At 49.2% G+C, this 12,992-nt stretch overlaps 1 protein-coding gene across 2 annotated transcripts in view; it reads left to right on the forward strand.

Moving 5' to 3' along the window:
- Positions 1-256: 256 nt before the first annotated feature.
- Positions 257-12,992, forward strand: part of LOC141097069 (baculoviral IAP repeat-containing protein 1-like) — a 71,625-nt gene continuing 58,889 nt past the window's right edge. The window contains exons 1-2 of one of the 2 annotated variants that reach the window (XM_073584039.1): positions 257-847; positions 1,020-1,600. In XM_073584039.1, the coding sequence (XP_073440140.1) occupies positions 1,051-1,600 (550 nt within the window). In that variant the 5' untranslated portion in view covers positions 257-847; positions 1,020-1,050. Of the gene's footprint in view, positions 848-970; positions 1,601-12,992 lie in introns of those variants that run through there. The other variant, XM_073584040.1, reaches the window with a different exon arrangement.

Here is a 12,992-nt window from a genome sequence, read left to right on the forward strand (position 1 = left end):
TCGCTTGCTGTTTTCTGTTTTGGTGGTGAAGGGGGTGAAAGACAGCACTTTTGGCTGCCTTGCAATAGTCAGTTCTGGGGGATTTGCTGGGGATGCTTGGGATGGCAGTCCAGGAGTGAATCAAATTAGGATGGGTGATGTTTGACCCATACCTGGGGGAAGTTGCAACTGTGTAAAGATAGAGATATGCGAGTCATTGATCTGGATGTGCTGAAGCCTGGGGTGTTGCCTAATTGTGTTCAGTCTTCAGGCATAGTGACAGAATAGGAGTGTGATAGATGGTATTTGATCAGTTTTTGCATTTGCGTTCATTGAAATGATTTTCTACTAAAAATAAGAGCAATGAATACAAATACACATGCATTCTGTGTTATACATCCTTCACACATAACAACTGTTTTTTCTCAGTGGTGCTAATTATGCAAATTGTCTCTTCAGAGAGGAAGAGGACTAGAACTCTAGTGCCACCTATTGGAGGTAGCAATCCTAAAAGTCAATGTTGACCCTTTAATGAGTCTAGTTACATGACTTAGGATAAAAGCCAAGCCAGAGACTCCATTTGCAGACACTGTGTTTCGGGGTACTGCCCCTCATCAGTGCAAAGTGGGAGATCTGGTTTGGCTGTGAGAGAGGCGTCTGATCGATATCCAAGAAGTATCATTTCTCCTTGCGGTGGTGGACACAGAGAGAAGAGGGCCCCTGTGCAAGAATAGTATTTGGGCCCCACTTTGTGCCTGCTTTGACCTGCTTACTGCTTTGGAAGAGGAAATGAGCCCAATGTAATATCTGCGCCTGGTTCTTCTAAAAGATTCTCTAAGCAATGGATCCATAGTAAAGCATTAACCAGGTGAAAGCATTGTTGCTATGAGTCCGTTCTTAGAAATGCGACACCTGTAAATGTTCTGCAATCCTCGGCTCTATGGAAGGTTACGATGATATAAATAACAATCCACACATTTTTTGGCTGCCTTCCTCCATGGTCCAACTGTGTATTTACAGATTTTATCATCTGTTTGCAGAATATTGAAGTATCAGTCGTCTTCCAGAACTATGGATCTTATAAATATCAATGAGTTTGATGCATCTTACAATCCATTTCTACAAACGTCTTATGCACTTATTGACTTTAACAAAGTTATCGGTGAACAGAATGAAAAGCACAGGAAAATACGGGAAGCGCTGCCTAGAGGACCCAACTATTCAATGAGAAGCGAAGCAAAGAGGTTGAGGAGTCTCATGAATCTTGTTTCAAAATCTACTTGGTCACCTAAAGAGCTGGCTTCAGCTGGGTTCTTCAGGACTGGTCTGAAGGAGAGCTGCCAGTGTTTCTGCTGTGGACTAGTTCTGTGTAATCAGACATTAAGTGCCACGCCAATGGACAAACACCGGAAATTTAATCCACATTGTGCATTTATCCAAGGCAGTGACGCTGGGAATATATCAAAGTATGATATCCGTCCACAAGCCATAGAGCTCAGTCCTAAAGATGACTGGAATCTAATGCAGGATGAACAAGCCAGGCTGCAATCATTCACCTATTGGCCATCATACACTTTTATGGAACCTGATGTTCTTGCACAGGCAGGATTTTTTTTCACAGGTATCTTTTTTTATATTCTGTTCTTATACAATTGCATTATGGTGTTCTCTTGCTATACAATGAGCTGTGAACAAAAGAAAAGTGTTAATATCTTGAGACTGCCTGCAAATTTCGATAAGCAATAAATTGCAAAAATTCTTGTTATTACAAGCACTATGGGACTCCATCTAGGAATACTTTAGGCCACGTTCACACATTGAGTATTTGGTGAGATTTTTACCCACGTATTTGTAAGCCAAAACCAGGAGTGGATGATGGATACAGAAGTGGTGACGTGCTTCTATTATACTTTCCCTCTGATTGTTCCACTCCCGGTTTTGGATTATAAAGACTGCGGTAAATAACTCAAAAATTACTCAACGTGTGAACGTGGCCTTTCAAAATTACTGTATGATCAACATTCTCTTTTTTGGGGTAGCCTCATCAGAAACAAAGACTTTTAGATAGGAGCCACAGCAGCTGATCCCCAAGGGTCCGGCTCTTGGTACTCTTGGTACCTACAGCTATTGGCTAGAAAAGCGATGGCTAGACACTTCCCCTTCAGTACCCTTGGAAATGTTCCATTGCATAGCAGCGATTCAGAGAAATGGCTGTCCATGTAATAACTAGATAGCTGGTCTGGCTCAAAAATGTTCCAAGGGGGACCCATTGTTTTGATGTCCTTTTTCTCTATTAGATATGAAATACTGTATAATTTCTTTCAGAAGTTCATTATTATCTGTCAGCTGGTTTGTGCCACCTAATCTGAAAGCAGCATGACGTAGGGCAGTGGTCCCCAAACTTTCTTACCCTGAAAGCCACATTTAGCTCTGAAAGATTGTTGCGAGCCAAATGCAGAGTCCCCTGAGTTGTGACATCCAGCTCCACCATACCAGCCCCACACAGCAGCGATACCCAGAGCCTCTATTTCAGCTATGATGACAGTCAAAGCTTCCCCACAGAAATCACACTGAGCCAGTAATACTTACATCCAGGCGTTCCCACTTTACTTCCATTCTATTATCTTTCATGAAGCACTCCCACCACACTATTCCATCCAGCTTCAAGCACCCCTTCAACTTGGGGTATCGTCCTATCTCTAGCTATTATACTTTAATTTATCTCTCCACCCCCAAGACCAGTATGTATGCATCTTGATCTGCTCTTCAGTGCAGTGCAACTCACAAGAGTCACATCTGGAGACCTGCTCTATATAGCGGTTTGCTAGATTTGGTGCTAATACATCACGTTGGCAGACAGCTGCACGTCACAAATCATGGTCCCACGAGCCACATATTGCTCCCAAGCCAAAGATTGGGAATACCTAATGTGGAGACAGAAACCCTGACTCCAGTGATATGTCATTCACAGCTAACTGTAGTTTTATTAAAATCAGTGTTTTATCAGCAGGAGATTTTTCACTACAGGAAAAATCACTGGGTCAAAGTATCTGCCCCTACATCAGGGGTCTCAAACTCGGCAGAGTAAATGGGCCGCAAATAAAAAAAAAATTTAAGCTGGCGGGCCGCATTCCTTTCAAACTTAATACAGTCACAACTGATAGCAGTATCTAAAGGGTTAAACGGCCGCGATCGGTGCTAATACCGATCGTGGCCGTTCAAATATGTCGTCAGCGGCGATGTACAGCTTACCTCAGCAGATGATAGTGTCGGCTCTGCATGTGAGCCGGCGCTATCATCTCGCTGTACACACACACTGCCACAGTCACCTACAAAATCCAGCAATGGGGGGAAAGTCACGCCTCCGCTCTCTGCGCACTGGCATGATGTCATTACACAGCGCCAGAGGGATGTCATCATGCAGGGCCACAACCACTACGGAGCGGCGCACTCCTCCTCTCTTCTAGCGTCAGCAGTGGCGTAACTACAAAGTTATGGGCCCTGGTGCGAACTTTCAATTGGTGTCCCCCATGCCAAAATACATGCACATCTCCACTCAGCACATCTCCACTATGCACACCTTGTACACACGCAGCTCTGCTCCGTACACTTCATACACACATGGCTGCCCGCTCCGTACACCTCATACACACATGGCTCCACTCCGTACACCTCTTACACACTCAGATCCACTCCGTACACCTCGTACACACGTGGCTCCGCTCCGTACACCTCGTACACACGTGGCTCCGCTCCGTACACCTCGTACACACGCGGCTCTGCTCCGTACACGTCATACACACACGGCTCTGCTCCGTACACCTCGTACACACATGGCTCCGCTCCCTACACCTCGGTCCTCGTACACACACGGCTCTGCTTTGTACACCTCATACACACACAGCTCCGCTCCGTACACCTCATACACACGCGGCTCCGCTCCGTACACCTCATACACACGCGGCTCCCCTCCGTACACCTCGTACACACACGAGTCCACCTTGTACACACATGGCTCCGCTCCGTTTACCTCGTACACACACGGCTCCGCTCACCTCGCTCACACACTGCTCCGCTCTGTACACCTCATACACATGCTGCTCCGCTCCATAAACCTCATACAGACACGGCTCCGCTCATCTTGTACACACTCGGCTCCACTCCCTACACCTCATACACATGCGGCTCCGCTCCGTACACCTCGTACACACGACTCTGCTCCGTACACCTCGTGCACACATGGCTCCACTCCATATACCTCATACACACACGGCTCCGCTCCGTACACCTCGTACACACACGGCTCCGCTTTGCACACCTCGTACACACACAGCTCCACTCCGTACACCTTGTACACACATGGCTCCACTCCGTACACCTTGTACACACACAGCTCCGCAGTCGTACACACTTGGCTCCGCTCCGTACACCTCATACACACGTGGCTCCACTCCGTATACCTCGTACACACACGGCTCCGCTCACCTCGCACACACACGGCTCCGCTCCGTTCACCTTGTACACAGATGGCTCCGCTCCATACACCTCGTACACACACGGCTCCGCTCACCTCGTACGCACTCGGCTCCACTCCGTACACCTTGTACACACGCGACTCCGCTCCGTACACCTTGTACACACGCGACTCCGCTCCGTACACCTTGTACACACGCGACTCCGCTCCGTACACCTTGTACACACGCGACTCCGCTCCGTACACCTTGTACACACACGGCTCCGCTCCGTACACCTTGTACACACATGGCTCAACTCCGTATACCTCGTACACACACGGCTCCGCTCTGTATACCTCGTACACACACGGCTCCGCTCTGTATACCTCGTACACACACGGCTCCGCTCTGTATACCTCGTACACACACGGCTCCGCTCCATACACCTCAAACACACGCGGCTCCGCTCCATACACCCCGTTCACACACGGCTCCGCTCACCTCGCACACACACGGCTCTGCTCCGTACACCTCGTACACAGACGGCTCCGCTCCGTATGCCTCATACACATATGGGTCCGCTCACCTCGTACACACATGGCTCCGCTCCGTATACCTCGTACACACATGGCTCCGCTCCGTATACCTCGTACACACATGGCTCCGCTCACCTCGTACACACTCGGCTCCACTCCATACACCTCATACGCATGCGCTCCGCTCCGTACACCTCGTGCACACACGGCTCCGCTCCGTACACCTCGTGCACACACGGCTCCGCTCCGTACACCTCGTGCACACACGGCTCCGCTCCGTACACCTCGTGCACACACGGCTCCGCTCCGTACACCTCGTGCACACACGGCTCCGCTCCGTACACCTCGTGCACACACGGCTCCGCTCCGTACACCTCGTGCACACACGGCTCCGCTCCGTACACCTCGAACACACGTGGCTCCGCTCCGTACACCCCGTACACACGCGGCTCCGTTCCGTACACCCCGTACACACGCGGCTCTGCTCCGTACACTTCATACACACACGGCTCCACTCTGTACACCTCGTACATACATGACTCCGCTCCCTACACCTCGGTCCTCGTACACACACGGCTCCGCTTTGTACACCTTGTACACACGGAGCTCCGCTCCGTACACCTTGTACACACGGAGCTCCGCTCCGTACACCTCGTACACACTCGGCTCCGCTCCCTACACCTCATACACATGCGGCTCCGCTCCGTACACCTCGTACACACGACTCTGCTCCGTACACCTCGTGCACACATGGCTCCACTCCATATACCCCATACACACACGGCTCCGCTCCGTACACCTCGTACACACACGGCTCCGCTTTGCACACCTCGTACACACACAGCTCCACTCCGTACACCTTGTACACACATGGCTCCACTCCGTACACCTTGTACACACACAGCTCCGCAGTCGTACACACTTGGCTCCGCTCCGTACACCTCATACACACGTGGCTCCACTCCGTATACCTCGTACACACACGGCTCCGCTCACCTCGCACACACACGGCTCCGCTCCGTTCACCTTGTACACAGATGGCTCCGCTCCATACACCTCGTACACACACGGCTCCGCTCACCTCGTACGCACTCGGCTCCACTCCGTACACCTTGTACACACGCGACTCCGCTCCGTACACCTTGTACACACGCGACTCCGCTCCGTACACCTTGTACACACACGGCTCCGCTCCGTACACCTTGTACACACATGGCTCAACTCCGTATACCTCGTACACACACGGCTCCGCTCTGTATACCTCGTACACACACGGCTCCGCTCTGTATACCTCGTACACACACGGCTCCGCTCTGTATACCTCGTACACACGGCTCCGCTCCATACACCTCAAACACACGCGGCTCCGCTCCATACACCCCGTTCACACACGGCTCCGCTCACCTCGCACACACACGGCTCTGCTCCGTACACCTCGTACACAGACGGCTCCGCTCCGTATGCCTCATACACATATGGCTCCGCTCACCTCGTACACACATGGCTCCGCTCCGTATACCTCGTACACACATGGCTCCGCTCCGTATACCTCGTACACACATGGCTCCGCTCACCTCGTACACACTCGGCTCCACTCCATACACCTCATACGCATGCGCTCCGCTCCGTACACCTCGTGCACACACGGCTCCGCTCCGTACACCTCGTGCACACACGGCTCCGCTCCGTACACCTCGTGCACACACGGCTCCGCTCCGTACACCTCGTGCACACACGGCTCCGCTCCGTACACCTCGTGCACACACGGCTCCGCTCCGTACACCTCGTGCACACACGGCTCCGCTCCGTACACCTCGTACACACATGGCTCCGCTCCGTACACCTCGAACACACGTGGCTCCGTTCCGTACACCCCGTACACACGCGGCTCCGTTCCGTACACCCCGTACACACGCGGCTCTGCTCCGTACACTTCATACACACACGGCTCCACTCTGTACACCTCGTACATACATGACTCCGCTCCCTACACCTCGGTCCTCGTACACACACGGCTCCGCTTTGTACACCTCGTACACACGGAGCTCCGCTCCGTACACCTTGTACACACGGAGCTCCGCTCCGTACACCTCGTACACACTCGGCTCCGCTCGGCTCCGTACACCTCGTACACACACGGCTCTGCTCCATCCACCCTGTAAACCCCTCCTGACCCCACACATAAACTTACCGCATCCAGCACCATGGCAACCAGCACAGACAGCAGCGTCCTGCATACACTGAGGCCCCTGATCATGTGACCTCTGACTCCTCCCCCTACTGTGACCTCATCCCAGGTCCTGTGCACACAGAATACACAGCGATCGTGCGCTCCTGAATGCGTGCCTTCCCCCTACCTCAGGGAGTGAGACATGTGGTGCACCACGGGCCGCATATGACTGCCTAAGGGGTCGCATGCAGCCAATGGGCCGCGTGTTTGAGACCTCTGCCCTCCATCATGCTGCTCTCACATAGGCCACAAAAATCATGTGACATTCCTTTTAAAGCTGATCTGTCACCATGTTTACCAATATAAACTATTACAGATCTCCTGTACCTGATGAGTCTGGTATACTTTAAAATCCATATTAGAATAGCTATTTAATCCTAAAGATGCTTTTCCCAAGCCCAGCTATAGAATGAGAGAGCTTTGCAGTGTGTATTGTGCAATTTGGTGAAGGTCCCACTGTCATTGCATTTTGTTCTATGTCTAAATGCTTGAAATGATGTATAGACTGATAGGGCCTTACTGGTAGAACTGATGAAAAAGCAAACATTTATATGGCTTCTTAGGTCTAACAAATTTAAATGTGAGATTGTTAGTACTTTATGAAATGTAGAGGTGGTAGGCTGACAATGGCTTCATCTTAAAAGCATTGAGGAGGTTTGATAGCATAGGAGTGCTCTGCTGGTGGCAATGTTTTCAGTATAAACCACACTTACCGTACTTAAGTTTCTTGCAGATTAATTGTAATATGGCATACCCAGGAATGTTTAAAAAAAACTAATCTTTATTATGAGAAATCGCAAAAATCCATTGTGGGGAAAAAAAACATTGTAGGGCAAAAAAAGGGGGGAAACAATGTAAAAAATACATATCCAATGTCATGCTTCAGACTAGACATGTATTTTTAGCCATTTCCCTCTTTTTTTGCACTACGAACTTTTTTCCCTGCGGATTAACTATGTTTTTATGTAATAAAGGTGTGCCTTTATGTTTATTTCTAGGTATACCAGGTAACAGTTAAAGGGAATCTGTCACCTATTTTTTGGTATATAAGATGCGGCCACCGCCAGCAGGGGCTTATCTACAGCATTACAGCTCCCGATGTAACCTGAAAGAGAATAAAAACAAGTTATATTATACTCACCCAGGGGCGGTCTGGGTCTGGTTTGGGTCCAGGGGATGTCACGGTCTGGTCTGGCGCCTCCCATCTTCTAGCGATGACGTTCTCTTCTTTGCAACTCTCGTGGCTCCTGCGCAGGTGCACTGCTCTGCCTTGTTGAGAGGCCGTGATGGGAAGCAAACAAGAGGATGTCACCGTTAGAAGATGGGAGGCGCCGGACCGGACCGTGACGCCCTCCGGACCCGAACCAGACCTGGACCGCCCCTGGGTGAGTATAATATAACTCGTTTTTCTTCTCTTTCAGGTTACATCGGGGGCTTATCTACAGCATTACAGAATGATGGCGGTGGCCGCATGTTGTATACCAAAAAATAGGTGACAGATTCCCTTTAACAAGAAACTAATGTTACCCGGAAACCATCTGGGAATTATTACCTGCACATCCCAGATTCATTGGATCCACAAGCCAAGACAACCTTAGGAACTTATCAGTAAAGGAGCTGATAAGAGTGAACAATTTTAAAAAAGTGACCATTTTCATTATTATGGCTTCCACAACACTCCACAGCAACATGTCATTCCATGTGTAAAAATATTTTATAAAGAATAATAGTTTTGTAGGGCTGCACCACACAGCATCTATATGTAACTATATACAGACATGCGATCTAAACCCAATTTAATTGTATCTGAATGATCTGTACCAAATAGTGAAGGAAAAGTAACAAAGTGCTCAGATTACACAGGAATATCTTCGAGAACATTGGAAAAGTGCTCCAGGGGTCTTCTTTGAGAAGTTATTATTCTTTGGTTCTTCTATAATTCCATTTATTATTGTGGAGCTGTGTTGACTACTACTTTTTATACACACGTAGTCAACATTGTTGGTACCCCTCTCGTTTAATGACAGAAAAACCCAAAATGGTGACAGAAAACTTGACAGTAATAATAAATCAAAAATCGATGAGAATGATCAGATGAAAGTCAGACATTGCTTTTCAACCATGCTTCCACAGATTTTTTTTTTTAATAAAACTCATGAAATAGGCCTGGACAGAAATGATGGTGCCCTTAATTAAATATTTTGTTGCACAACCTTTTGAGGCAATCACTGCAATCAAACGATTCTTGTAACTATCAATGAGACTTCTGCACCTCTCGACAGGTATTTTGGCTCACTCCTCAAGAGCAAACTGCTCCAGTTGTCTCGTGTTTGAAGGTTGCCTTTTCCAGCCTGCATGTTTCAGCTCTTTCCAAAGATGCTCAATAGGATTTTAGGTCAGGGCTCATAGAAGGCCACTTCAGAATAGTCCAGTTTTTCTCGTAGGCCTCTTTCACACATCAGGTTTTCGCCGTCAGGCGCGATCCGGCGCTTTTGACAAAAACCGGATCCGGCGAAATGCAATGCCGGATCCGGTTTCCCCCCCATTGACTTGCATTAGAGCCGGATCGAGCCGAATGGCCATGCGTTTCATCCGATTTTCGCCGGATCCGGCAATGTGACGCGATCCGGCGTCTGGAAAAAAACTGCTACTGTAACGTTTTTTGTCTCCGGCGAAAAAGCCGGACACGCCGGATCCGGCGTGTCCAGCTTTTTCATACAATGAAAGCCTATGAGCGCCGCAATGCGCCTGATCCGGCGATAGCCGGATCCGGTTTTTTGGTCTGAGCATGCTCAGTAGCTCTGCCCACAAGACATATATAAAAGCAAGACAGTGTGACCCTCAGCCACACCCAACATGCCACCCAAGCCAAGAACCAGGAGCAGGAGAAGGCAGCAGACATCTGCAGCAGCAGCACCATCAGCACCACCCCAAATGGAGCAGCATGCTGAACAACGGGAGGGGAGTCCAGCAGCAGATGAGAGACGGTAATTATCAAATCCCCCATTCCTCCAAACTAGGGCCATGGAATATCAAGATATTCATTGGCCCTTTGTTTCTCTTTATTCAACAGCCGCCCAATAGATGCAGCAGCAGCAGCAATGGCGGCAGCAGCAGGAACACCACCCACAGCCGTGGAGTCTGGCCATGAGGAAGACAGCACATCTTCTTCTGGGAGCCCTCCCTCGCATCGTCAGCGTTTGACGGTAAGTTTTTATTTCCAAAATCCATCATCTCTGGAATATATGTCTATTCATTGCCTTTTATTTCAAAACAGGAATCACAAGATGAAGAGGAGCTCCCAGAAGAAGGAAGGGGTGGACAGACACTTGGAGTGGGCTCACAATTGGTAAGTTTTTTGCATCAAACGCAGAAGCACAACATCACACTACACACAACACATAGAAAACAATGTTCTGCAGACCACACACAGCAAACAAATGCCTACATCCAAAGACATAACATTTTTTGTTTTCTTCTCTAGTCTTCCCAATCTGGTGCTCGGCCAAGAGGTCCTCGCAGTGCCTCCCGGGGTCGTCGGCGACAGCAACGCGGCGGTCACCAGCGTGTAAGTATAAATATTTTTGCTTTGTTTTTTTTGCACTTTTTATTTCATTTCTTTTGTGGAGGCTAATTATGTTATTTTTGTCTTTTTCTTTAACAGCCTTCACAGCGTGCTCCCGACTCTGACGGTGAGGATGGAGGGATTGATGTGGACCGCCTCATCGATCTCGTCAGAGAAAGGGAGCCGCTCTGGAATATGGCTGACCGCCGCCACGCTGACCTTATCGTTACCCGACGACTCTGGGAGGAAATCTGTTTGCTCCTTGTGGACCGCTGGGAGGACCTCGAAGCTCGGGCCCAGATTAAAGAGCGTAAGTATATACAGTACCGGTTGCTTGATTTAAACCAGTGTTTCCCGAACTCCAGTCCTCGTGGTCCCCACGGATCATGTGTTCAGGATTTCTATTTACTTTGGAAATCCTGAAAACATGACCCCTGGGGACCATGAGGACTGGAGTTTGGGAAACACTGATGTTGTATACTAACCACTTTGTCCTTTCTCGTTTCAGGGGAGAAAATTGTGAAGCGGTGGCGGTCTGTGAGGGATCGTTTCAAGAAGGAGTTCAATAAAGAGATGCGGGCCCCGAGTGGATCTGGAGGACGCAGGAGCAAGTACAAGTACGCACGAGCCCTGTCGTTCCTCCGGGAGACAATGCTCACCAGAAGGTAAATATTACACACCACATGTGACAAAAAAAAGTTTTTTTTTTCAGCCAGGGCCATACCATGTCACTATTTTAATTGTTTTTTTTTCTCTTTATTCCACAGCACGGTGAGCAGCACTCGGGAGCCTGCACGATTGGACCCTTCTGAGGCGATCCCTGAGGAGACCGGCACCGAGGGACACTTCGACCGCCCCGGTACATCTGCACCTTCCCAGCCTTCCCACACATTCGACCCATCTGTCCCATCCACCAGCACAGGAGCATCGTGGCCGCCTACATTACATGAAGCTGCTGGTGAGGAGATCGCTTTCCCTTTACCCCACCCTTCTGCCCCTGCCACCTCTAGTACACCTGCGGGTACTGGGCGGCAGCGGCAGAGGGGTCAGGAAAAGACTTATGCGCCAGAGTTCTTGCATCTGAATGCATCTTTCCAGAACTGTCTAAAAGTCTTGTCAGAGCAAATCTCCGCAGGCTTTCAGCAGATCAACTCCAGCATTCTGGAGGTGAAGACACTTCTGCAAACCATGCATTCAGAAGCAAGATCTTCGCCAAACCACACCTTTTTCAGGTCTGTTGTGGAGCGCATGGCAACACTATCTCCTACCCAGCAGATGCATGTAATGCATTCGTGCCACGGTGCTCTACAGCAGGTTACCTCCCAACCTCCACCTCCCACCACTGTAGTTCCTCCACCTGCACCCCCTCCAGCCACTTTCCATCCTCCCCCTCCTATTACATCTGCACCCCCTCCAGCCACTTTCCATCCTCCCCCTCCTATTACATCTGCACCCCCTCCAGCCACTTTCCATCCTCCCCCTCCTATTACATACCAGCAACCTCCCCAGTACCAGACATCTCCCCACTTCCAGCAACCTGCCCCGTACCAAACTCCTTCCCCGTACCAAACTCCTTCCCCGTACCAAACTCCTTCCCCGTACCAAACTCCTTCCCCGTACCAAACTCCTTCCCCGTACCAAACTCCTTCCCCATACAACTTTCCATCAACATCATCTGATCCTACAGTCCCTGCCCAACCCTCCACTCCACCGCCCACCACCTCTTCTGCCTCCCACATGTCCACCCATTCTGTAGCTTTTTCCACACCATCACCTCTAACTGTTCCTTCCCCACCACGATCCCAGTCCTCTCTCCACACTCCCAGTGTCGAAGTGTCCCGCAGCCCCTCCAGCAGTATTTCCACCCCACACTACACAGATTTGTAATGTGTGTTTTGTAATAAAAATGCCCAGTTTTTTTTCAAACCTTTATTAAAAAAGTTTTTTTAACTTTAAAAACAGTTTACAAAAAAAAAATATTTTAAATAAAAGTTAAATTATTGTTTACACTGGTTGTCTGTCATTTCTTTCTGCGGCGAAATATGTTTAAAAAAAAGGTTAAATACAGGGTATTTAAAAGGTAAAAAGGTATTCAAAACCAGGTATATAACTGTGGGTAAATTTTAGCTTTTTGCCACAGTTGTGTTCCTGGTTGTGTTTGAAGCAAAGTATTTCACCTAAAAAGTTGTGTTTATTGTTGGTGATTTCCTAACAATGTACACAACTTT

Source organism: Dendrobates tinctorius, unplaced genomic scaffold (assembly GCF_039654945.1).
Source record: "Dendrobates tinctorius isolate UK_male_01 unplaced genomic scaffold, ASM3965494v1 ptg000083l, whole genome shotgun sequence".
Classification (NCBI taxonomy): Eukaryota; Metazoa; Chordata; class Amphibia; order Anura; family Dendrobatidae; genus Dendrobates; species Dendrobates tinctorius.